At 39.8% G+C, this 26,602-nt stretch overlaps 4 protein-coding genes across 7 annotated transcripts; 1 reads left to right on the top strand and 3 right to left on the bottom strand.

Annotated features, from left to right (window-relative positions):
- Positions 1-1,521: 1,521 nt before the first annotated feature.
- Positions 1,522-14,521, bottom strand: sec31b (SEC31 homolog B, COPII coat complex component). 2 transcript variants are annotated; one of them, XM_022190972.2, is made up of 25 exons: positions 14,245-14,521; positions 13,261-13,493; positions 12,286-12,481; positions 12,091-12,186; positions 11,791-11,931; positions 11,214-11,356; positions 11,017-11,116; positions 10,755-10,916; positions 10,114-10,266; positions 9,794-10,024; positions 9,627-9,701; positions 9,421-9,513; positions 9,222-9,339; positions 8,911-9,089; positions 8,694-8,820; positions 8,397-8,542; positions 7,891-8,064; positions 7,624-7,791; positions 7,327-7,519; positions 6,840-7,238; positions 5,842-5,900; positions 5,189-5,314; positions 4,971-5,090; positions 4,812-4,883; positions 1,522-2,948 (listed from the first exon to the last, which is right to left on the bottom strand). In XM_022190972.2, exons 2-25 carry the CDS (start codon positions 13,461-13,463, stop codon positions 2,769-2,771), a joined length of 3,654 nt encoding a protein of 1,217 aa, XP_022046664.2. In that variant the 5' UTR covers positions 13,464-13,493; positions 14,245-14,521; the 3' UTR covers positions 1,522-2,768. The 2 variants fall into 2 exon arrangements, with proteins under 2 accessions (XP_022046664.2, XP_051795049.1); XM_051939089.1 differs by lacking the exons at positions 1,522-2,948; positions 4,812-4,883; positions 4,971-5,090; positions 5,189-5,314 and having other exon boundaries at positions 5,844-6,639.
- A 130-nt stretch (positions 14,522-14,651) lies between these two features.
- ndufb8 (NADH:ubiquinone oxidoreductase subunit B8) lies at positions 14,652-17,645 on the bottom strand. Its single transcript, XM_022190978.2, has 5 exons — positions 17,476-17,645; positions 17,106-17,232; positions 16,777-16,876; positions 15,457-15,612; positions 14,652-14,810 (listed from the first exon to the last, which is right to left on the bottom strand). Exons 1-5 carry the CDS (start codon positions 17,612-17,614, stop codon positions 14,718-14,720), a joined length of 615 nt encoding a protein of 204 aa, XP_022046670.1. The 5' UTR covers positions 17,615-17,645; the 3' UTR covers positions 14,652-14,717.
- A 1,618-nt stretch (positions 17,646-19,263) lies between these two features.
- gpx9 (glutathione peroxidase 9) lies at positions 19,264-21,252 on the bottom strand. The gene is made up of 5 exons (XM_022190979.2): positions 20,953-21,252; positions 20,765-20,858; positions 19,880-20,010; positions 19,649-19,779; positions 19,264-19,563 (listed from the first exon to the last, which is right to left on the bottom strand). The coding sequence occupies exons 1-5, from the start codon at positions 21,082-21,084 to the stop codon at positions 19,506-19,508; spliced, it is 546 nt and encodes a 181-aa protein (XP_022046671.2). The 5' UTR covers positions 21,085-21,252; the 3' UTR covers positions 19,264-19,505.
- A 954-nt stretch (positions 21,253-22,206) lies between these two features.
- Positions 22,207-25,868, top strand: fbxl15 (F-box and leucine-rich repeat protein 15). Of its 3 annotated transcripts, XM_022190974.2 has the most exons (5): positions 22,207-22,383; positions 22,712-22,871; positions 22,966-23,468; positions 23,579-23,805; positions 23,997-25,868. In XM_022190974.2, the coding sequence occupies exons 1-4, from the start codon at positions 22,358-22,360 to the stop codon at positions 23,766-23,768; spliced, it is 879 nt and encodes a 292-aa protein (XP_022046666.1). In that variant the 5' UTR covers positions 22,207-22,357; the 3' UTR covers positions 23,769-23,805; positions 23,997-25,868. The 3 variants fall into 3 exon arrangements, with proteins under 3 accessions (XP_022046666.1, XP_022046668.1, XP_022046665.1); XM_022190976.2 differs by having other exon boundaries at positions 22,715-22,871; positions 23,579-25,868; XM_022190973.2 differs by having other exon boundaries at positions 23,579-25,868.
- The last annotated feature ends 734 nt before the right edge of the window (positions 25,869-26,602 follow it).

Here is a 26,602-nt window from a genome sequence, read left to right as displayed (position 1 = left end):
TCACAGGAGTGCCACATCAAAATATAAATAAATAAATGTGGAAATATAAAGAGAAATAAATAAATAAATAAATAAATAAATGTGGAAATATAAAGACAAATAAATAAATAAATGTGGAAATATAAAGACAAATAAATAAATAAAAAGGAAAATGTTGTCTTTGCTTTTACCTTTTGTGTTTTTTCCTTTTCTTTCTTTCTTTATTTATCTTTATATTTCCACATTTATTTATTTATTTATATTTTGATGTGGCACTCTTGTGACTCCATATAGAAAACCTTCGTGTAATTATATTAACACATGAATAAAAGTGAGGGTTTTCATGGAAAACATGGAATTGTCTGGGTGACCCCAAACTTTTGAATGGTTGTGTATATTGTAGTAATACATTGAATATAATAATATACTGGAATTTGATTCAAGTCATTGCAAAAATTATTCTTATCTTAGCTATCCATGATCTTGATTAGATACAATTAGTGACTGTTTAAACAGTTGCATATGTTTGACTTTATGTTATAAGTAATTTCTGTATTTTTTAAGCAAATGTAAATATTATCTATTAAACATTTAAGAGCCAGATTAAAAATACACACACACACACACACACACACACACACACACACACACACACACACACAATTTCATATATATAGTATAGTATTTTTTGGCACCAGAATATAAATCTCTTAAATTCTCTGTGCCGTGGGCTCCATAAAATAGGCTATAAATTTGACTTGATGTAAAAAGCACACAACAAATACGTGAATAACTAAAAAATGAATGAATGAATGTGGTAATATATCTTTAAAAAATAATTTGAATGGCTAAATGCTACACTTGAATACACCATGCAAGATCTACCAAACATACATCTATATGTGGTTATTAATTTCTAATGAGGCTAGCATACCAGTTTTAACCATGCAAGACCCAAATAAAGACAAAAAAATGAGCAAAACAAAACAATAAATAGAATAAACACACACACAGAAAAAAAAATAGCAAAAATAAAAAATAAATAGAAAATATATACATATCTATATAAACCCAAATGTAGAAAAAAATGCAAATTATCAAAAATAATCTATCTATCTAGCTATCTAGCTATTTATCTACAATACAAAATAATATTTAAAAAAAAACCTGATGTTGTATTTTGCAGTAGTGTATTTTATAGGGTTAAGCATGAATTCATACAAGAACTGTGTTGCCAAATAAAATAATTAAAAAATCTCTCTAACTGATGCATCATTCTTGCTTCTTCCAATTTCAATCAGATTCATGACAAACACTGCAAATCATCTATTAAGGTGCACGGTTGTCTCAGATTTTATCAATAAAGTCCATTTAAAAATAAGGTCACAGATCACTCACTTCCTTAGCATCCCACAGACTAAATCAATAACCGAGGAGACAGAACAAGTGAGCTGTCTGAGTGGAGCCTTATTAAATGGTGCTCCCAAAATAGAAGTTGCATGGCTTCAATAAAGGACTCGGTTAATATATTTGAAGACTTACGATGTTTGAAGTGAAATTTTTATTTGAAAAAAGATACCGAAATGAGTAACTCAAGCAACATGGTTTGTATAAATATCTGTGCAGCCAAAATGGGCACACTGAGGCACTTTACTGCCTTCTGCTGCCACAACACACCGAACGATCCAGCTTTATGTCCAGCTACAGAACTCTGAACATCTGATTTAATGTCAGTTCATGTAACATTGTATGATCTAATCTAAAACATGGAGAAAAAAGGATAAAATATAGCCTGGTAGAAAAAAGAGAATCTTTAACAGAGGGTGCTATGGTGTTAATTCATCTGCAGTCCGAAGCCAATGAGTGTGATTTTAGTTTTACAAGCTGCCATGTGAATTCAGCAGAGGAGTTAACATGCACACTGAAGCAAGACTGGGAGAAAAATGAGACTGAATCAATCACACCAGTGCTGCTAGGGATAAAATGAGAGAAAACAAAATAAACTGCAACTTAACAATCACTTTACGACATTCTTCTGCAGTGCTTTGGCCCAAAGAACCCGTCATGGCACAAGTAACCGGACACAATCGATCACAGCAGCAGGTGAAGAGAACAATCAGAGCTTATTTTACAGTGTTTTTCTTTAAATGCTCTTCATGCTTGTTGTGGAGTCACTCGATAAAGAGAAAAAAAGAGTCAGTTTCTTCCTCATACAAAGTACACTGACAGGTTGGATAATAAGCGCAACCCAGATTTTATTCTCATGATTTCCACCCCTACCTCGGAGGTAGCGGTTGCTAGTCCCAGATGTTTTGTTTCTGCAGCTGGAGCGCCGCATGAATTCAATGAAAACGTTTGCTTTTTTAGAACCGCTGCTGAAGTGAGAGGAAAAATATGCGTACAGTGTAACGCGGAGTATGAAAAAAAAAAAAAAAAAAAGCACCTACTTTTGCACAACCACCTCCTTGATGCAAAACGTCGCAACGCTTGATTCGTATATTACATCGACTGTCGAATTTACAGAGAATCACAACTTTCAGAATACATTCATCTTTTTTTGTTTTTGTTGTAAAATTATCACAGCAACATTGACAAATCTCTACAAAAAAAAAAAAAAATCCACCTCACTGCCCAAAATCAGTATGGAGTGATGGGAGACCACAATCTTTTAATATCAGCCATTATTGTCATTATCAGCGCACGTCGTCATGTCAAAAAGAAATAAATACATATATAACAATATGATAACACTGATGTGTGGTTGGTGGTGTCCTCTGGTGGGGTGGCGGTTAGACGCCCAGCTTGTTGGCGATGGTCATGACCACTTTGAGGATGGGCATGAAGCTGGAGATCTCGCTGAAGTTGCTGCTGCTGACCACCTGAGTGTGGACCTCCAGGCCGCGCTGGTAGTTCTGGCCGGCGACGCAGCGGCTGATCTCATGGAGTCCGTTCAGGATGTTGGGAGAGAGCTGAGAGAACAGCAGAGGAAAAACATATCACTCTTGATATCAGAATATGCTCACTGCGGATCGAGTGTCATGACAAGCCTGAAAGAAGACGGTTTCACAGCTGACCAGTTCCACAAAGCTCCAACTGCAACTTTTGCTAACTCTTGCTTTCTCTTCCCCTTTCCTCTGTAAGCGATTCAAAGGTTGTCACATCTGCTGTTCTGTTTTTTCCCCCCTTTCAGTGCACTACACAGAGCAGTTCACAGGCCCCTACAGACTATGTTTACTGCTGTGGCTACGGAAACTTGGATTGGCTGTAAATCATTTTATAACCACTGAGGACTGAGATTAATCACTTTCACTTTCACCAGTGCATGTTACGTATGTTTACCGAGGCTGTACGTTTCCATTTGCATTCACAGACTGGCATGCACCACGATCAGGTCCCGGAAGCTTTTCTAGCGATTACAAAATGATGCCACAGTAACCAACCACGACAACCAACTTCCGCCTGCTGCCTGATCTGCAGCGCAGCAGTGACTGTTTTTTTTGGTCACACACTGGCACCTGGTTGTGACCGAGTAGAGCTGCTTCTATTTGTCCCAGCTTGTTTTCAGATGTTTAAAGTTTTATTTTCTACATGACACTTTGATGTGCTGCTCTGATGAAGATCTGCAAAGTCAATGTAACATGAGCCAGTCACCTGATGTGCTGAATCTGACAGATTCTGGCACATCTCATGTTGATGTCGGCATACTTAAAATGACAGTCTGAACTTGTCTCACTACTTAAATATTATAGATAAGGGGGACCTGAATCCTTGATACCACCACTGAGGGGATCTTTTGCCTCTGCCATGCAACAGGGTGCATTGAGCAAGTGTAGTATAGTTCACCTTTTTCTTTTACAAGAAAGAATTCTCACCAGTCGCTACAAATTTTTTCTGAGAGATCACCTTCTGGCTAGGAAACTTTTCTATCCTGATGGGAGTGGTCTCCTCCAGGGCAGCAATGCGCTCATCCATAAGGCATGAGGAGACACTGAACGGTTAATGAGCATGAAAACGATGTGACTCATAAGCTATGGCCTCCGCAGTCACCAGATCTTAACCCAACTGAACACCTATGCGAGGATTTTACGACCCATGTGTTACAGAGGGGTCTCCATTACCAACAATCAAACACCAAATGAGCGAATACCTTCTACAGGAATGGTGTTCATCCCTCCAGTAAAGTTCAATGTCAAGGTGCGGTGGTCACACAAATTACTGAGCCACTTTTTGTTGGGTTTTTCCTTTAATTTGTCACCTGTCTCTATTCAATATAGAGGAAATAAACGTGGCCTCTGGTATACAATGTATTGCTGCTGCTCCTAATACACTCTTTCAGAAATATATAATTCTAAAAAAAGGCACTGAAATATGTGACTTACTGACTTTAAGCAGCATAACATACAATAACTGCTATGATATAGATATTCGATAACAAGGTTTTCCCTTAAAAAGAGGTGACATTTTTCATTTTTTATCACATATTTTCTCCATTCTCTCTGGTCATAGTTTGCCACCTGAATGACAAACTAAGACGAGTTCATGTCACCTGCCTGTATTCTGGAGTATCTCTTTCTAAGGCTGAGCAATGACGGTAAATTGAATCTGACTAGTTGTGCATAAAGCATTGAAAAAACACTTCAATGTCAATTTTTGTGCACAGCTTTTTGTGGTATGGGTGAACTGTTCCTTTTAGATCTTCACTGCATGTGGATTCAGTGCACTAGAGTTTAAAATACTCAAAGGAGGGCAAATCAATAGGGTATGAATTTGGAGGAATACGATGCTCTTCGTCTAACTAATGTGGTATAACGATAATCTTAAACAATCCTTACCGACTGCTCTCTCAGTTTATCATACAGGTGCCCCAAACGTTTGGCTGCATCATCAAGTTTCCTTTTTGTTTGCTGAAAAGGAAACATTTTGGGTCATTTTCTAAGCAACGAAACAAAACCTTTTCTTTCATGACGACACCAGCAGGCTGTCATACTCACTGGGTCTCCTGCTGCTAGCTGGCAGCGCTGCACCAGGCTGTCGAAGGTGGATTTGAGGACCATGTGCTCAGCGGGGATTTCTTTCTGCTCCACCCTCTCCGCTGGCAGCTGCTGGAGAAGCTGAGAGACACAAACGCACAAATACGAAGTGATGACGTGACGATGCCGCGTACGTTCCTGCTGAGAATTCAGGCAGCGGCTTCTTATTGGACACCAACCTGTACACTGGGCTCCTGAGGGGCTCCAGGAGGAACTTGGGTGTGGTCGTGAGACTGATGAGGCTCCACTGGGAATCCCATCACGGGGGCTGTGATGGGCGCTGGTGGAGTGTAGTTATCAGGGACCTGCGTACACACACCAGTAGGAAATATGGAATATTTAGTTAGATTATAAACACAGCTGGAGTTTAGATTTGCTATGCTATCAAAAACCACATTCATATGATATTTTTTTGCCCACTTGGGAGCCAAAAGGGAAGACTGTTGAACAAGTGGCGTAGAGCACATTATTCAGAGCTCCTTCACTGAAAATATTTCCCTTCTGCTTCTAGAAATTAATCTAATGAGGGCAGAATCAGAATTCTCTGTCTTAGTAATTTAATACATTGTTGGTATAAAAATATTCATCAGTGGAGCTTGGAGAATAAATTATTAATATCTGAATTACTGAGTTCTTGAGGTGCTGAAATACAGAATTAGCATGACAAAAAAAGAAAGGCGTTCTGATTTGATGGTGCTGTCGGGAGACTTCACCGTGTAATTTGCACTAAAACTGGTTTGGTAGGGTTTGCTCATGCATGTGCAAGCACAAACACTGCTGGGACACAAGATTGCAAGGTTTAAAGTGTTCTGAGTAATATCCACAGGCGTACCTTCTTCTTCCTGGGTCCACCTCGTACTGCCGGTGGATCATTCCAGCCCTCTTGAGGTCCTAAATCGTAAGAAAAGGAAGAATTAGAAAGAAACTAGCAACATTCTTCCTTCAGACACACCAAAGATGCCAAAGATTGTCTATATGACAGCCTCTTTGAGCCAAGGTTAGTTTACATGACAGAACACGGCAAGTCAAATCATGTCATTAAGCCATACACGTTGCAGCAGTTTATGCAGAAACAAAACAGCAAATATGGCAAAATATTCCGGAAGCATCCATAATCACTCAAAAGTAACAACAACCTAATGGTGGATGAATTCTAAGCATCTCTTATATACCTTTTTGAGCTGCACTTATCAGTTGCAAATGTAAAAAAATCTAAATTTAAGCCTCAATTTGTAACAATAATAAGAAATCCATGTGCATGTTTTTCTTTAAGGGCCTGATAATGAATGATCTCAAACAATACCTACAGTTTCTGTATCCAAGCCCAGAAACTGCTTTTATTTGCTTTAACAGACACACAAATAAACAAATTCTTAAGTCTCTACATTTCCCTCAAGCATAGGGTGGCACAAGCAACCACAAAGCAACCAGAAAACAGAGGAACCTTGTACAATGGAAGCCAAAACAAAGCAACCTAATTTAGGGATATTCCACTGTATGGTATTGTAATGTACAAGTATTACTGCTTTTCAGGTCACACTGTGTATGGTTTTAAGTGCCCCCATTGCATTTCCAGCCCTAACCCTGTCACCTTCATTGTCAGTCTGGGAATTCAGCCACGGAAAGTATCCTGCAAGTCAGAAAATGAACGACATCTGAATGATAGTAAATCATCATGAGCAACAGATTCCTGCTAACATCTGCAATGCTTTAAAAATCTGTAGCCGTCTTTAAATAACTGAGTAAACAACAGAATGAATATGAATAAACTGAATAATAATAATGAATAAATGAATTGTGATCACTTCATGAAACCAACATGGAGGGTACCTGTAGGAGGAGGAGCGACGACAGGAGCAGGCAAGGGCTTTGCTGCAGGAGCTCCAGGGCCTCCTTGAGGATACCCCGATCCGAGAGGAACATAGGGACCGGGCGCCATAAGGGGTGCAGGCCCCTGGCTGTGGAGGCCCCCTGGGTACATGGGAACCGGGGCTCCAGGCTGAGAGTTGGGTGGCATGAGGCCTGAAGGCAAAGAGGTAGATGGCATGAAGCCTGTCGGTGGCACCCCGGGGCTGGGCATGGGGGGCAGGCCTCCGGCGGTGGACGACGAAGGCGGCAGCTGAGGTCCTGATAAATTAGCAGCTGGCATAGAAGGACCTGGAGGAGGGAAGGATAAGGGTCCGCCGGTGGACATGGGCTGAGGCTGGAATGGCTGATGAGGAAGGAAACCTGAGAAAGGATCATTACATCAAATTAATAAGCACTAAATATTTCGGAATGAATGAAAGAACTTCTAGTATTGTGCAAATGATCAAACCTGGAGCAGTAGCAGGATGTTGGGGGTATGGAGGTCTCATGGCAGGGCGGGTCGCACTGGGCGGCAGTACATGAGAAGAGGGAGGGAGACCAGGCCCTGGGTTGGCTGGAGCAGCTTGAGGGGTAAAAAGTGATGGCATAGGAGGCTGCTGTTGTGGAGTCACTTGGGAAGGAGCAGAAGGTTGGTACTGGCCCTAAAAAAAAATTAAATCATTACTTATTATGTTCGTATCTGCACATGCAAGACAATTTTGCAAAAATACATGAATGATTTATTGGGCTGTGTATATATTTGTACCATAATTTGTGCTTTTGGGGCAGAAGTCGGAGCAGCAGGAGTGGGCTTTGCTGTGGACAAGCTGACTCTGTTGAAGGAGCTTGGAGGCTGCTGGGCGGCAGCAGCAGCAGCAGCAGCAGCCTCTCCCTGAGCATGAAATAATCTGTCTCTCAGCATCATGATCCCAGGCTAAAGAGACAAAACAGTACAAATGTGGTTACCGCAAACCAAACAATGCAAAAAGATTAATTTGGGATTTTGCAATTAGGTCAGTTATGTGCTTCTTACTTGGTCTGAGTTCTCGGGCAGGTAGGTCATGGCAGTGGACAAGCTGCCCTCTGCAGCCAGGATGCCGGCGTAGCAGGTCAGCTTCTCAGCCAGGATGGGGCTCTGGACTGCCACCTCGCTGTTGCGGAGGCGTTCGATTGACTTTCTCAGCATCATTACTTTCTCAACCAGATCCTGAAAAACACACGGACACATACCACTGGACTATGACATCCATCTCTTTTAGACCCTAACTAAACTGCTGCACCAGTAATACATCAGTACATTCTATGTACTGGAGCGAATTTAAATTTTTTTATAGGAATGGGACAAAATGCACCTCTTCAAAAAAAATGACATTACATTGCAAACAAATACTACTAATAACCCATCAGTTTCTCTAAGCAAACAAGTCATTTCTAAAAGGACACAAGGATGAACTATAAACACATGTGTACTTAATGCAGCAGTGTAATTAAAATTGTATTTTATGTATGTGAATAGATGATAACATATTAAGATTATACCTCTAGACCAAGAGGAGAAGAGCAGTCTCTGTGCATGGCCCAGCACTCCACTAGCTTCTCAATATTTCCAGAGCAGATGTAGCACAGGCAGGCTTGCAGGCAGCGCTTCTCTGTGCCCTCACACTCCAACCGGCCTCCCAGGGTATCTACAGAGATGATTGGAAAGGATGTTTAACAGAGGGAAGGCTGAAATTACAGTAAAGAGGATGACTACAAACGGTTGTATCATTCAGAAACTACCTGTACAGTTTCAGCAGTAGCTTCATAAAGTACCATTTCAACCTGTGAGGTACTTACCGCACAGACGAGCAAAATCTTCAGGGTGAGCGTAGGTCAGCAGAGCAGCGAGAGCCTCCTTCCAATTGTCCAACTCACAGCTTTGCACTATATCTCTCCAGTTCTGAGTCACAACTGATGATATAAGCTGCAGTTGGAGACAAATAAATTAGCATTCAAGAAAAATATTCTTCCCCTGTGGTTGTATGAAATGAAGAACGATCTATGATGTTCCTACCATTGAAATATTGTTCTTATGCTTGCTTAAATATTTCTGCTGAGTCTTTTTAAGCAGTTCTTCTCCTCCACTGATTGACAGCAGGATGGCTTCAGCGTAGCGACCATCGTTCAGACACAGATCCACAGCTCCCTCAAAGTTGCCAACCAGCAGCGCCTGGCTTATCAAACCATCAGTATCTTCAAAAGAAAGAGTCAAATGGCCATCAGCCCAGTAACACAAACTGCAGTTGGGTTTTCAATCATGACAAAGCGTGAATATCTTCAGCTAGCATCACATGACGTCCTGTATTTGCAGATGAGGGATTTTACCACATGATACAGGGATCTGGAAGCTGGCGTTTTCCTTTGGTGTCTGAATGAAGAAGTCTGCTGGTGAAACAGACCCTGAAGTTCTAGCATCAGCCACTGCAGCTGCATCGTTTGACCTCTGGAAACAGCCAACAATGTTTATTAGTAGTCGAACACAACAAAGTTTGAAATTTAATGCCGTTTGTGCAAACTTGCTGACCTCAGTGGTGAGCCGCTGCATCTTTTCTGCCAGATCTCTGGCATCTACTCCATGTCCATTGGGTTGGAAATTCTTCCCCAGGCATTTTGAAATCTGAATAAATGCAACATTTTTTTAAATGGTGAGATATGACTTAGAAGTACAAATTGTTGAAATAAAGACTGATATCAGTAACTAGCTTCAGCTATACATAGGAGAATGAATACCTTTCTCTCCAATTCATCTTTGCTGAAGCCCAAAAGTCTAAGAAATTTAATGCGGGCTTCATCTTCAAAATTAACCTGTAAAAAGAGAATGTAAATTAGCTTAAAACATGATAACTACAAGCTGACTAACAGACTTGATGTTACGCCTTAATGTCAGGAGGGCCCACCAGAAGGAACTTCCATATGTCCTGCTCAGCGTCTGACTTGGCGTTCTGAATCTTGGCCTGGCAGTAGTTGTTGAAGGAACTCGACTGCAGTGCCGTCTGCAGCTCCCTGGAGCGCTGGAGGAACTCGGTCTCCGTGGTAACCTGGCTCACAAACACTTGTCTGGGGACAGGCTGGGGGCTCTGCACTGGAGGCAGCTTGGGATTCTCAAAGGTTATCAGCTTTCCACCAAACTGAGAAACAAAAGAACAGAAAATCACTCACAAAGAAAGCAAGTTGCTTGTTTAAAACGTGTAGAAAAAATACGTTATGTCACACTTACAGCAAAGGAGGCTCCCACTGGCCTGCGCACCCATTTAGGTGGCTTCTTCAGAGGAGGAACTATAGTGTCTTGCGTTGTAGGCTGAGGAACTTGCAGAGGAGGGAGCACCTGCCCTGTCCCAAAGGGATCCATTGAATCGAACGAGGATGATATCTGTTCAAAAAGACATGTTAAAACAGATGTAGTTCTTTGAAGCAGAGCCGAAACAATGAGATGATGAAGCAAAAATGTAAAATTGTCGAGACGGATTTTCTTAAACTTCTATGATAGTAAACTGAGTATCTTTGGATCACTGGTCAGAAAATACAACACATAAATATGTTAACTTTTGCATTGTTAAACTATGATAAAGATTTGTAGCTATTTTGCTTTGCATGTCACTGGCAAAATGATCATTTGACAAATCCAAAACATATTTTGCATAATGATAAATTATGAAAATGCTAATTATTTGCAACTATGTGTCTTCTGAAAATCTAGGCAATGATTTAACTATCTGTCTGATTCAGTGTTACAGCTGTGTATTTGTTAAAGAGTCAATGTGAATTGCGTCACACGAGCACCATCTTGTGGACAAACAGTGTAGCTTAGCATACGGTTTTTGGGATTAAATATATCACACAAGACAGAACAGTCATTACCTTATCAGCTGTGCTTTGCTGCTGAGCTTTCAGACTCCCTCCCATCACAGAGTAAACAGTAATTCTCCCATCAAATGATGCTGTTGAAAGTAGGGCTGGATTCCTGGGGCACCACTGAACATCAAAACACCACTGGTTTGTTGTTGGAAGCTCGTAAATGACCTAAAACGAAAGAGGAGACACCGATGACGATCCATGGAATCGTCATAAGGAGGAGACGCAATTAAGGGATTACACCGAATCAGCACTTAATCTAATATACCTCTCCAGTGTTTGGATTCCAGCAGAGGATCCTGTTGTCTTTAGCACTACTCAGCAGGAGTTCAGAGTCAGCCTGGCTCCAGGATATGGACAGAATTCCCCTGGAAGAAAACACAGAGAGAGGGCAAATATAGTATATTGTGCAAGATGACAAAAAACAGACATACCAGCATGACATCCAAAGTATTAAAGTCTCACCTTGTGTGGTTCTCAAGGACTTTAAGAGGGGATGTGGCAAAACGGAGGTCCCACATCTGGATGACGGGGAGTCGGTCATCTTCAGAGGCCAACACCAACTGAGTGGCCACATCAGGGTGCCAGAGCATTCCTGAACAGTGCATCTGAAATCACACAATAGACGAGACTTACAATAATGATAGGCACTTTCTTAGACATATTTTTCACCTAAACTGAACAGGCTGGAATGTTTCAAAAAAAGTCTAAAAATTATTCCTGTTACCTAAATGCTTGTGAGTTAAATTATGAGTCAGGAAGACCCCCTGAGATCATTCTACCAGTATCACTCAGGACAACACCATGGCAGGCTTCTAACTTTTACAAACACTCATGTATCAAAATCAAAACTAATTACAAAGCTTGCAGTAAGGGAGAGGATTCTTCTGATAAGTGCATTTATGTTGAAGCATTGACCCCTGAGAATGTCGCTCGAATGAAGCACAACAGCCTTATTTACTGATATAAAAAAAGACAAATTTTCAATGCTATGGCATAATGTAACTTTGGACTTGCTGTGTATTGTATTCAATCAACCAACCCTGTTGCTGTGGTCACTGATCTTGATGATGGGCTCGTTCTTTCTCAGGTCCCACACAACTGCTTTCCCACTGGGGTTGGCAGAGGCCAGGATGTGCTGAACCTGCCTGTTCCAGGATATGACACTGACGTCTTCTGCAGGCTGAAAGAAGAAACAAAAAAGACGCTGTTACCATCAACACAAACCAGCCCAACTGTGACTCTGAGGAAAATATATTCTGTAATGTGGCCTAACAGTACATAGGTCCAGATCAGAATAAAAAGTCAACACTAAGGCAGACATTTCTAAACTTGTACCCACCTGTGTCTTTGCTCCTGGCGTCATTGGACTGCTAAAGTTGTTTAGATCCCAGATATATATCTCCGAATCGTTTGCTCCTGATGCGAGGAGATTACTCTGGGGGGGAAAAAAAAAATAAAAAAATCAGTAACTCATGAAGAAGTGCCTTGTAAACATTGTATCTAATCAGGCAGAAGATTAGTGGCAGATACTTACCTGAAAAGGGTTGAAATCGAGTGCTCGGACGGGTCCTGTGTGTTTCTCAGACTGTCCCACTATTGCCTCTGCGCCAGAGCTCATTATTGCCTCTGGGTTATAGACAGTCAATGTGCCATTTTCGCTCCCACCAACCAGTCTTCCTCCAGTGCCGTCTGCTCCCATTCCAAAATTTACCCATACAATACTGTGCAACCTGCAAAGCATAAGAGGCAGAGTGAGTTATTTCCACTTAATGACCTAATAAACCTCTGAATCATTTTCTCAGTTGGACGCTTCATAGTGCTGCTTAAACTCTATGCCTATTATCTCTAACATTTAGTTTTTTTAGGCAAATTAAGTACCCTAATGTCTCAACAAACGAAAAGCAAAGTTAAATGTGTGTACGTCCTAAACAAGCAATTAAGACACTTCAGAACACATTTTGTGAAGAAATCAGGCATAACTGTTTTAAAAGTGTGCCCAAAATTAGCACGATTTATGATAGTCCATAACAATGAGGGTAGACTAAAATTTGGAAACATCTCTTTATAGGCCGTAGTACCCTTAAACAACACTACAAGCAGCCCAAAAAAAATCTCTTTAATATGCAATCACCACTTTGACTCAAAACTCAGCATCATAATCTCCAGTACGCTAGACTGTATTTCATCTATGTGCTACAAATAAACTGGCAATGAAGAGTAGAGAAGGTGACACGGCTGCTTACTAACGGCCCTGAATTTGCTGCTGCAGCCCCTTGAAAATATCCTCGTCTTATCAAGACAAGTAATGCAAACTAACGACTACACACGTACTGAGACATCCCAAAAATAAAGTGTGTCTGTGGCTTGTGTTGAGCACAAAATAATTTGTGTTGAGCTATTAAAATAATTTGGAACCCAATGTACTAACAACAAAAACACAAAACCGCATTGTAACTTTAAATGTTGCCATAAAAATATAGCATACTATTGCATCATCTTTCTCAGTTACCGGTTAGTGGTGGGTAAAGATCCTTTGAGTTGCATGTCCAGAGAGGGGTCAGAAAAATCCATCTCAAATATCTCTATGGCAGCTGTGGTGTTGAAAGAGGCATCAAGCTGTTGTGCTGATGTTCCTAAGGCCAGGTAGATAGGATGGTGTTCAGCAGGACTCCACGCTTGGTGGGCCGTCCTCTGGATCTCCTTCAGCCTCATCTTCCTCTACAGCTGTTCAAGTGTAATATCCTGGACAGATGAACAGACTCGTCACTCAATCAGAGTATATATATCTTTGCACAACTCTTATGGATTAACAATAACGTACTTCATCTACTTCTGTCAAATTGAAGGAGATAAATAACCATACAAAAATCTACCCTTTCAAGTCAGATGCTTTGTAGGTTGGCTCAAACAGGGTGCCTCCCTTGCTGATAGACTGTTTCTGACTACTACCTGCAGTAGAAATACCTTAATAAACCCACACAGCCCTCTTATCTGTGCTACAAACTAACTGTTTTGCCAATATTACAGTTTAATATTACATCATACTGATATTAATGAAATTGCTGGTAATATTGTCGACATTAAAATGTCACCAAGCCAGTTAGGAACGAATTAAACGCAAGCTAACCTGACATGTAGTTAGCTTACGTTAGCATTTCGCAACAACACACGTAGTATTTAGTGTCGTCAGTTAACATTATACATAGGGACTACAATACGACTACAGCAGTGAGTTAACTCTCACTCTATTTCTTTAAAAAAAATCAAAGAAATTCACGTGAATGACTCTACACGATCAAAACAATTCTACGAGCTAGCAAGCTAACGTCTGGCCGGTTAATTCCAGTGCATAACTGGAGTCGATGTTCGCGTTAGCCACCTAGCTAAAAGCCACCACCCCTATTAGCATGTTTCAACAGAAACAAGAGGTACCGTCCATGAGGTGTATTAAAAACCAGCAATAACGATAAATTTGGTTTCGAAAGTAACTTACGGCAGTTGTTTGTATCACACCGTGACTGTCCGCATCTATAACAAAACCGAGAGCTACTTATCTGCCAAGCTAGCAGCTCAGCTTCAGACGGAGTCCGACCAAAGTGCTTTGCCGTGTTGTCACTACGGTACGGTAGCCAACACGGACATTTCTCATCTCGCAGTTGACTCAAGTAACCCCACTTGATCCAGTCCCAGTTGCCCCAGCCAAAAAATAAAAATAGGAATATTCTACTTTTATTTACACCGTGTGCTTATACATAAACATTCCAGAAATGTTACAAGTGTTCAGTGTTACTTAACAACATAATTTCAACCATTTTAATAGTCAGTTTTTAAGGAAAAAAGCATATTTGACAAAGTTGGCATTCTTCCCAAATACAAAATAAAACACCACAGAGACTCTAATTTCAACTGTAACCATAAGTCTTTATTTTTGACAGAAATATATGTACACAAGTAGAATCAGACTCATTAGATTTCATAATTTTTGACTTCCTCTGCTTCTTTTTCAGGATCTCCTCCTCTCTCCAAGTACAGGTTGTTGTAAGGATATTGCTTCGGTGCCTGAAACAGAGAAAAAAGGCTTTAATGAAACATGAACATTATTATATAAAGAAAAAATAAACAGCATCTTTTCTATTGGTGTCACACTGCAATGAAGGTAATACTATACTATACATTTTTACTATTGATTTAACATATGCAATTTCACAGAGAAGATATTTATAATAAAAATTGTGGTGACACTACTGCAGGACTAACAGTAACAGAATGACTGAAAAACAGAAGAAAGAGTAAACACAGTACCCAACGTCCTTGATTTTGTTTCATACACACATCAAGTTATAGTCACAACATTTCCCCCTAACTGTAAGGACTATCTCTTTTGAATAGTAACTCCGCTAATGAATAAGGACATGTATTGTGATAATACCTCTAAGGCACAGTTCAGAATGTCTCTATAACCAATACACATAGCCAAAAAGAGAGATAAACCAACAGACTTAGACAAAAAAGCAAAAGAAAAAAGTATGTAAACTCTCTCCACTCTAGGGGTTTTGTCCTATATCTCACTGTGACCCCAAGGTAATAGCTAAATTACCATGTAAAATAAAACTGAACCAAATTCAGTATAATAATTTTACAAGGTAAACCTGTTGAAACTAGTTTACAATACAAAAATATTCATCCTAGCATGGTGTGTACTTACAACAGGTTGGTAAGATGGGAATTTCTCCCCAACGTAGAACATAAACAACATGAAGCCGATGAAGCCAAACAGTTGCTTGCACATAGTGGACCAAGACACAGGGCTAGGAGACGTATCCACACGGTTCCGAATGAACATGTCAAAATTCCAATGCATCTAAAAAAATAGACAGAAAAATCACTGATTAACTGTAATTGACAAACTCAAACTGTTAGAACTCTTTGTTTTGATATTTATGCCAACTAGTGACTACACAGAACCACTGCCTCTGTGCAGAAATCAGCACCTCTGTAATATCAAACTGAACTGAACTCTGTCTAAATGTCGAAAAACAACATTATACATACAGACGACTTATCTCATTTACTTCTAAGATTTGGAGAAAATGAGCACCTAGCCAGTCTATACAAAATTATGCAAATACAGTCTTTAGATTTGAAATGATAGAATGCTAATTGCACGTCATCTTTCTAAACTGCCGTACTAATAACTATAAAATGTGTAAGAATAAATGTGTAGACGTGGGGCAACACTGAAAAACTAAATCTACAGCTCAACTGATACTGTTACTATTGCTGAGGCTGATGTCAACATTGAGTTAAATAATCGAATGACAATATACTCTGTTCAATAGATACTCAGTATTTTTTTAAAAAAACACAAAGTATCTAGTATTGCTAGGGGTTCACTTTAGGTCCAAGTGGAGAAAAACAGGAGTTAAGACTTGAAGTCATTTTTGTAATTAGGTGGATAATATTTGGCTCATGCATAGCTCAATAAGTTTAAACACACAGAAGAATTACTAAAGTCTGTAGGGCTATTACACTGGCTCTGCAAACACTACTGTGCGTAAATTGGAAGATAAATGTGCAACTTGTTTACTGATTTTGAGGCCAACATTGTGCATGACTACTTGCTTAAGCATCCAAAGATCTCAAAAAGATGTTTTAGATTTTGTGACTGGTAACACTGAAGGCGTGATTAATTAGTGTATTGACTATGACATGTATGATTCTGAGTTGCATGAGAAGTCAGTGACAATGCCAAAATACATTTGGTAAATAAAACTAGGAATGCAGGAGAAGAGCATTTATTTATGATTAGGGTATTTTTAATATAGACAATGATCTGGAGCAAAACCTTAATTTCTTAGTAGTGCTTTTTAATGGATAAATTATGCTATCAACTCCTGCACTTTTGTTTTGCAATTCATTATTACAAATCATCAATACCGACCATCATGTATTTGCAACTCCTTCAGGAAAAAAAAAACCAACCCCCACAAAATAATAACAGCAATAAATGTCATCAGTATCTTACTGGCTCTCCCCAGTTCCTCCTCAGGTCAGGATGGTCCCATTGGTACCAGGGGTCTCTCTCATGCTGAGATCTGTCTGGCAGCTTTGGGTAGTCACCATAGCTATAAAAACACATGACAGCTTATGATAATCTGTCACACTGGTTGTTTAATGAACGAATACTGAGTTAATTTCGCAAGATAAACATGAAAGCTCTGCACATGCCAAACAGCATCTCCGGGCTTAGAAAAAATGAGGGAGACAGCTCCTTTACAGTATAAACATCACTGCAAAGAAAACAATTGCAGTCTAAGCTATAATGAATAGCAGTCTTTCCAAAATAAAGCCCACCCCTCGCCGTTGTCGGGATGTGGTTCGTAGTCCTCAACCCTCATGTTGTACTTCTTTGCAGCAGCAGCTCTCTCCTCGGGGGTCTTCGGGTATGGACCAGGTAGACTGTCGTTAGACGCACTAGAGGCTGCAATAAATTAACAGTTTATGCATATGTGAATAAACAAAGTCGTATTTACAACAGTGACGATACAACAATGTTATTCCGTCCGCTTGCTTCATTCAGAACAACGGTAGCAGATCAGGTTAGCCTTAGCTAACGTTAGCATGTCAAGGTTACATCTAGTAGAGGCTTTAAAATTTAAACTCGGACATATATCTTTACAGATGTTCGCTACAGAGCTTGACGAAAGATTAACAAACAACTGACCAGCTCTATTTCCCGACAAAAGGGCTGAAATGCCAGACCTTTTGCCCTTTGAAAGGACTTGGGCCCACCGTCGGAAACCAACACCAGCCATGTTTACAGGCTGCTGCTGTCTGACAGAAGTGGTATTGCACATGCGCATCTCAGGAAGTTCGACGGAAGTTGGTGATGAATTTCCGCCACCTGCTGGACGGAAGAGGATTATTATTATTATTATTATTATTATTAACAAAGATTTAAAATTTACAACAAAATTGGCAGTTCTTTCCAGGTAGAGCAGTACAATTGGTACAATTTAAGAGGAAATTAATTTACTTACGGTCTAGTTGTTCTCTACATTCAGACACCAATTCGTGGATTTTATTTTTTTTTAAGTACTAGTGATTACAAATATTCTGTTGCTGATAAAGTTGACTTTTGCACAAGCCCACATTGAGAAAAGAGGTGTTCGATTAGTCGGCGGAATCTGTTCAGCATGGCAACCACTTCTGATTGGTGGGAAAAACTACAAGGCTGGCAGGTTTGAATCGGAGTTCTTAAATTGATATTTGTATTCCTCTTGTGAAAACGTAATTATTAGGATTTATTTTTAAATTAGATTGATATTAAAATATAGAATAATTATATTGATTTCTATTGAAGGCCTCAAGTTTTAATGTACAGCAGTGTATCAAAAATGATTTCCACTGATTTTAATATTTCAATTAGTCAAGTCAGTGTTCATAATCAATATTATTGTGGGGTCCTTACTTACTATAAAGATTTTAATTATTAAGGTGGATTTGTGTCATAAATAATATTGTAGAGTCTTACTGGCACAGGCTCACCTAAATTGGACAATAAAAGATTGGAAGAACGTTGCCTAGTCTGACGAGTCTTGACTTCAGCTGGGACATTCAGATGGTCAGAATTTGGCATAAACAACATGAAAGCATGAATCAGTCCTGCCTTGTATCAATGGTTCAGGCTGCTGGTGGCGGTGCAATGATGTACAATTTTCTCAGCACAAGTAGTACCATTTGAACATTGTTTAAATGCCACAGCTTACCTGAGTATTGTTGCTGAACATGTCCATCCCTTTATGACCACAGTACATCCATCTTCTGATGCTACTTCCAGCAAGAGAATGCACCATGTCACAAAACTCAAATCATCTCAAACTGGTTTCTTGAGCATGACAATAAGTTCACTGTACTCCAATGGCCTCCATAGTCACCAGATCTCAATCCAATAGAGCACTTTTAGGATGTGGTGGAATGGGATATTTGCATCATGCATGTGCATCCAACAAATCTGCAGCAGCTGTCTGTCAGTATAGATCAAAATCTCTGAGGAATGTTTTCAACACCTTATTGAAAATATGCCACGAAGAATCAAGGCAGTTCTGAAGGCAAAAGGGGGTTCAACCTTTTACTAGCAAGGTGTGCTAAACCAAGATTCCAATGAGTGACAAATACAGGCTTGTGTGACCTCTGGACTAGGTGAGACAGCTAAAGTAGATAAAACCAGCTCCACCTCAACTAACAAGAACGGTAAAATACTGCTTTCACACTGATGTATCAGTATTAACAATCTATTCATGTAATTTAGAATGTTATCTATCAGTGAAATAACATTTTGAACAAAAGTTTTTCATTTATATTGGAGTACTTTAACAATATTATTCTAATTCTTTTAGTAAAGTAAAAAAAAATAATTTAAATACTTCTCACATCAGTGACTAGTAACTCCCAAGTGACCCATTCGGTATAGTAACAGCCGTTACAACAAAACTAACCACGAGCACCTGAGTATTGTCTTATATATGTTTTATTTATATTTATTTTTGAGTAGCAGATACCATCACATTGGAGAGAAATGAATGTGACAGTGACATGAAAACTCTTCCAGTGGCTGAAGGGAACTTGTTCTCAGAGTGAATACACCGAAGCTCTGAGGCATGTTCCTCTTTCCATCAGATCCAGCTCAGGTGCACATTTGCATTTACTGGGGGATCATCACTCTGCCACTGTAGACAACTTGAAGAAAGTCCATCAGATAAGTTCTGTTATGTCTTTCTCCACTTTCTCGATGGGGCAGTGAAGATCATACCTGCAGCAAAGAGAAAATATTGGATCTATTGTAACAATTAAGGAAAAGATTAAACTATCTCGAGGTTTATTGTTTATGATTTTACCTTTTAAAGGGCGTGCCATCTGCAGTAATGAGAAACTTCTCAAAATTCCACCGAATGTCGTTCACTTTTATTGGAGACCAGAATAGTTTTTTCATTTCTCCAATAACAGGGTTCACGAATGGCAGTGTTTCCTGTAGCAAAGAAGAAATGACAGCATGTCTGGGTTTTGCAGCTGCAGTGCTGGCAGGAAAATGTCTCTTTAGTTCAAACTCTGTGCAAAACAAACTATACCTTTAGGTAGGTGAAAAGAGGGTCTTCATTTAATCCGTTCACCTCAACTTTGCCAAAGACAGGAAACTTTGGCACAAATCCCCCACCAGGTCTCACATACTTCAGAATATTGAGGGTTTCATGATTCACCTCTACAAAGATATATTTAAAAAAGATTATACCTAATGTGTTTTAATAATGAAAATTATATGCCAAAGCATGTAGAGTATATCAGATAAATGCATTGTTTTCGTGTTCAGACTGATTAATTTAGGTAAAAGTGCCAAAATATGCATGTAAAATCTCTCTTTAAAACAAGACAGTAAGTATTAGTAGTTTAGTTGTAATCAATTATACTTAAAGTAGTCATTCTGTAAAAAAATATCCCTTCTGATTGAATACTTAGATTTTACTTTGATTGATATAGAAGTTATTTGAGGTTTAGGTAGTTTTAACAATACTATAGTTCACTCCAGTTGTTGTTCTAGAATGGCACATATTATTTTGAGATGAATAGTGAAGTATGAGAGAAAACAATGTTCTGCACAGTCTGTACCCATTTATTGTGGGCTGTATTTTTTCCTTGTTGCAAAATACAGGGCCTGTAACATTTCCTTAAATATGGTCACTTGTAAAAGAAGCCCACTGTTTTTATCAATGGGTCACAACACTAGTTTAATTTTAACAATGTGTTAGATCTTATAGGTTTATTGTCTTTTTTTAAATGCAAAATCGAAATCTGAAAAGAAGCTAGTAAAATGTAACCGTCACATAAATCTAGTGGAGTAAATGCAATCATATTTTCATTGGGAAATATTGGAAAACAAATATAAAATAGCTTAAAATTGAAATGCACAAATGCCTCAACATTATTCCATGACTTCAGTAAGGTGTCTTTGTACCTACCAGGTGCCTGAAGACCGAACTGGTTGCAGGAGAATCCTAAGACGGTGAAGTTGAGGTCACCGTACATTTCCATCAGTGCATTCAGTCTGTGGTACTGAAGAGAAGAGGACAATAAAATCAAATCCCTTCAATAAAATGACCGAACAGGTTATGAGTTATGAGGTAACGTGGTCTGACTATAATATCACCTCCTCTATTGTTGACCCTCAGAAGGTGGCAACGTTGACGATGAGAAGTACTTTACCCCTGTAGTTACTGAGCGGAACCGGCTGTCCATCCAGGGTCTCAGCAGAGAAATCATAGATTGATTTATTTGCCATGCTTGTTCTGTGGCTTGTTTATGGGACTGCAGTCAGTCAAGAGTGAGTATTCACTCAGCTATCCTGTTGGCTCGTCTCATTCACTGAAACATAACTCATGGGTCAGCAATTGTTCAGCATGACTGACTTCATTGTTCTTGTGGGCAGAGGTGAGCGAGCAGGATGGCCAATTGTTCAACAGCTGAAGTGAAAATGGTTGCAGCTAATTGGAATTCAGAAATTAAATACTCAAAATAAACTAATTTGGGTCTGCAGCAGAATACATTAATTTTGGGCTGCATTATTTCATATTTACAATTGACAGTTACAAAAACTGTCATTAGCTGTCATTGCCATTAGCTGTAAAATTCAATATTTGCATTGTTTTTCCCCACTTTTTTTTTCCATTTGTGGCAGCAGTTCTCTACTTATGAGGTAATAACTGTTTATTTTGCTCCATTGTCTAATCTTGTGGTCTAAAGTTAATGCAAAGTAGAGTCTGGACACACTTTTATTGGCCTATTTTTTCTTTTTCATGATAAGCGCTCCACATAGGTTACTCTGTAACTAATATTGTGATGAATTGATATACTGCTGACATTGTTTTGTCAATAAAGTATTTTAACAAATCAGCATGAAACCAGTCAATGCTGACAAATCCTTCATTGGAAGAGTATATGGGGTCTCTGTAAACCATGTCAAGGAATTATTTCATAACATTTATAGCAAATCAATGCATAAATTGCCTTGAACATAGCCATTGACGTAAACCCGGAAAATTACAACTGCTGCGTTCAATTGTCTCACGTAAACGCTAACTCTCATTATCATCGTCGACCTAAATAATCTAAGTAAATAGGAATTATTTTGCATATCAGCAACAAATTAGAACGTATTTACCGAGTTAAAATATGAAGATAGTTACTGATTTGGGAAACAAGCCCCGTAGACAGTAACTGCTATTTTTTCTATTCCAATAGAATTAAAAAAAAAAACTACTTGAGTTTTAAGGGACAACTTGACCTTATCGATACAGTTTGCATTTGTGAGATTATCGTTTGTGTCACCAATTTCTGCCTTTTTTTCTCCCATAAATTTGCAACGTTTTTGCAATACTTTATGTTCCTCCCGCGCCGGAATGAATCTATATATTTTCGACAGTCCCTGAAGGCGGCTTTGGGTTTTGGTTACACCTCGAACGGTTTGCAAGATGCTAAAGGAAAATACGTTATTTTGGTACCAATGTAAAGAACAGCACGTCTTTAGAAACGCTGTATAACATAGCCGGCTCATAATGGACGAAGAAGCTAAAATGCCAACGTAAGTACCTTTTCAGGGAAGTTTTGTATGTGAAAAGCAGCTGGAGCGGGTTCCCCGGCAGGCTAGCTTCTTGGCTAGCAACGATATCTTGCGAGTAACAACAAGCTGAAATGTAGCTGGTCCCATTTATTTATGGCAGCTAGCCTCTACTCAGCTATACACTGCAGTGGCAAGGCTGAAATACCAGTGTCTCCTGCTCATGTGAACTGGTGACATTATTATTAATTTCTAAAGCATTTGTCAGCGTTGCACTGTGTTTCTGTTGAAACGCTTTAGCATTCATGGCATCCAGTGTCAAAGTTCAGCTGTCACAAGGTTTGCATTTCAGCAGATGCCTGTTGGACCTGCCCTGGGAGGATGTGCTTGTTCCACATATTTTGTGCTACTTGCCACTTCAACACCTTGTCAGCCTGCAGAGGGTGAGCAAGCAGTTTCAGAGCCTCATCCAGGTGTACCTAGCCAACTGCAGGACTTTTAATCTGTCCCCTGTAAGTACTGATGAAACTTTCAGTCCTTTATACCAACACATATTTACCTGCTTTACATGCTCTTGAAGAATGTGCTCTGCTGTGATATTTCTAGATTGGACCATGCATTCCCAAGGAAGCCTTCTGCTCCATGTTAAAGGACAATAAAGTTCTCCAGAACCTGTCCCTGCAGAACTGTTCAGACTGGGTGACAGACCAGGAGCTGCTGCCAGTTATCGGTCAGAACCAGCATCTGCAGAAAGTGGACATGAGCGGATGTGCTTGGCTCACCCGCCACTCCCTGGTGGCCGTGTCCTTGAGCTGCATGCACCTCCAGCACCTCGGCCTGGCGCACTGCGAATGGGTGGACAGCCTGTCCCTGCGCAGCCTGGCTGACCACTGCGGGGGGCTGCAGTCAATCGACCTCACCGCCTGCCGCCAGCTGAAGGACGACGCCATCTGCTACCTGGCTAAGAAGTGTTTGCAGTTGAAGTCTTTATCTCTGGCAGTCAATGCCAATGTTACAGACGAGTCAGTGGAGGAAGTGGCCAAGAACTGCAGGGGCCTGGAGCAGCTGGACCTGACAGGTTGCCTGCGGGTCAGGAACCAGTCCATCAGGTATATATCTTATTTTCAAGTGTATTCCAACTGAGTTTGTGTCACACTTTGACATGCACCACCTCACTTGTTCACCCGTCCATGTGATCTTCTGCATGCTGTGCTCACAGGACTCTTGCAGAGTATTGCCCCAAGCTGCAGTCCCTGAAGGTGAATCACTGTCACAATGTGACAGAGTCGAGCCTCGATCCTTTACGGAAGCGCAACGTGGTGATTGATGTCGAACCGCCTCTGCAGAGGGCGCTGGTACTTCTTCAGGATGTACTGGGGTTTGCTCCCTTTATCAATCTGCAGATATAGCCAAAGGGCAATCTGTCTGTCCAACAAGCGCACACAGGTGGGTACTATCAGCAGTATATATTCTGTACTTTATGAGTTTCTGACATATTTATGAAGAAATCTGTCAACAAATATAGCCAGGACTCATCACGACGGATTTATCACCAGCCTGTTTGGATAAGACTGACAGAAATGATGGCAGGGGCAGTCGATCAGTTTTTATCAACTTTTGCTGAACTTTTTTTTCAGGTGTCTTCATAACAGCAGCCACTTTCAGCTGCATCACATGGACATGTGAGTTGTTATGAGAACTGCCAGGATAGTTTAGAAAGACCTGCATGTGTTGCACTCATGTTTTAGTGGCAAAACAATTCAGGCAAAAAGCAATTCACTAGAAGTGACTGATGATCCAAATTTAGGATGGAACTGACAGTAAGTCTAGTTTTGCAGATGACTGAAGAAAGCCATGTACTTTTAAGAATTGCTGCCTCACGTCCAAAAGATGTCACTGCACTATTCCTTAATCATTTAGTGTTGTAATATTGTGGCTTTATAGAAAAGCAGTTCTAACCAAAGTACAGTGTATTGTTTTGTTGTTTTTTTTTCAACAAAGTACAAAGCAATTATGTTTCATTTGGAAACATTTCAAAATGTTTGAGTTTAATTGAACATTTTATTTTGCATGTACTATATGTGCAAGCTTAAAGGGCCTATTCATACAAAGCGCACCAAAATATTCTATCACTTTCCGCTACTTTTGTGCTGCCATTGGGTTTTATTTGTTTTATTATCTTCACTACGGAGTCTTCTGCTGCCTACAAACAGTGAAGGTGAATGCAGTTTTGTTTGTGGTTCTGACCACGTGTCTTCCAGAAACAGTGGTTGCGGTCGAATGGTTAGAAAAAATGTCCTCCCGTCTTTTTCCAAAATGCTTTTGCTTGATCTCGATGGAAAAAGTCACGAGGTCGAGCAAAGCGGGAGAATGCGTACGGACTTGGGGAAAACACAACCACGGTGCTGCGAGGATTGGATCAGACTTAATTTTGCAACGCCGGATGTTTTTGACTTGGATCTGCTGTGGCGAGAGTACAATGTTCTGAAGATGGACTATTTAAAGCACATTTTCGACACTTTGGTCCGTGTGTTCTTACCTTTCATGAAGATGCAACAATCCAATGACAAATATTACGTCATTCCCGAGGATGGACTTAAAATCAAAGAAGGATTTTCTTAAGTCTCAAGTGATCTAAAATGGTTGTCACGTTGACAATGGTTGCTTACACTCACCCTTCTGTCCACACATATTTATCACCATGAATTCCAGCTATTCAGTGTGATTGTATGAAAACGATTTATGCAAGGCATAATGGATTATGACTACAAATCAGCTGGTGTACATATCAGACTTACATTTCAATTGTGGCGAATTATCATCTGAGTAAAAGTGACCCACATCTGTTTTCATTGAAAGACCGACTCCTTTATTGTGGTTAATGTGAGACTTATAACAGATTTTGATCTGATTGTAAACCTATGCACATAAAGGATTCAAAATCCCCACACAACTGGGTAAAGACCTTGAATGTTGCTGTTGCTGCAAGGAATTATGGGGCAGCATTATCTCTGCTCTTGTTGTGAAGGATGGTCTAATATGCTCTCCACTTAAGGAGACCTAAAAGAAAGCAGTAAAGCACCTTTCCTTATAATTTAGAGAATTCGCCCAGCTCCTATCATGGCTGCCATTTCTGGGTTATTTCACTCAGAAAGTCTAAGGAAAAAAAGAGAGGATTCAACTGCAACCAATGTCCTGGTTCCTCAGGATAATCCATAGACCACACTGTTTTTCTACAGTTTTCCAGTGAGAGTTGTGAGACTGTTTGCATGGCTCGATGTACCCAGAGATAAATGGACAAATATTAACATTTTATGATGTGAGTGAAGTAACCCTTTAAACCACACTGTTAGTTAATGCATAGCCTTGTTTAAAATAAGCATCACTGTTTCCCCCATGGAGTCTCCAGAAGGAATTTTGTAAACAGTTACCTGTTGAAAATGCTGTCGCCCTGTAATTCAGTATGTGAATTATGTAAGAAACATTAAAGTGTGAAATGCCACCACGAATGACTGTTGCCAGTTTTATATCACATCAAAAGGTCAACTCTTGTATAAAGATGCACAATCTGACTTCTCTCCTACTGATTGCTTCATCCATAGAAAATACTCAGTCAATACCAGTGCTCTTATTTTGAAAATGTAAAATGTGAGGAGATTTCTGTGTTGCTAAAAATGTCAGAGTTCCTGCCCTGCTACTCCTAGGAAGAACTAAGGATTTCTTAATGTTTATGAGAAAACTTTATTTAATCTGGGTTGATTTTGCCTGGATGTCACTTGGTTTAAGTAGGTGTTATGTAGACAACTAACAGACTCAAGAAAGAGGTTTTGGGCAAATGAAGGGGCAGATTTGACATTCAAATTAATGACCCAAACCCACATTATCTGTTAAGTTTCTTAATCAGTGAAAATGAGCATTTTTGGCACTTTTATGTAAAAAGTACAGTTCTTCTAATTCCTATGATTGTCAAGAGGATGCTATCAAAGCCTTTCATTTTCCTCACTCTGTGATTTAAACTGACACAAGGTGGCAGCAATGAGTCAGTGTAGCTGTTACTGGAGAGCAGGACTTCTAAACTACAGCAAATGAATGCGATGGTCTACAGTGTTAAATATGCCCTGATAGGTAAATAAAAATAAGCAGTTCTCTCTCTTTCTCTGAGATTTAGCAGAAGAGTTTAGTGTTTTATTACTTTAGCAGATTGTGAATAGAAGCTTTATGATGACGTTAACTACCTGTTTCA

This window comes from Acanthochromis polyacanthus, chromosome 19 (genome assembly GCF_021347895.1).
Source record: "Acanthochromis polyacanthus isolate Apoly-LR-REF ecotype Palm Island chromosome 19, KAUST_Apoly_ChrSc, whole genome shotgun sequence".
Classification (NCBI taxonomy): Eukaryota; Metazoa; Chordata; class Actinopteri; family Pomacentridae; genus Acanthochromis; species Acanthochromis polyacanthus.
The sequence above is the reverse complement of the archived record's forward strand: the minus strand, read 5'-3'. Positions and strand labels throughout refer to the sequence as shown.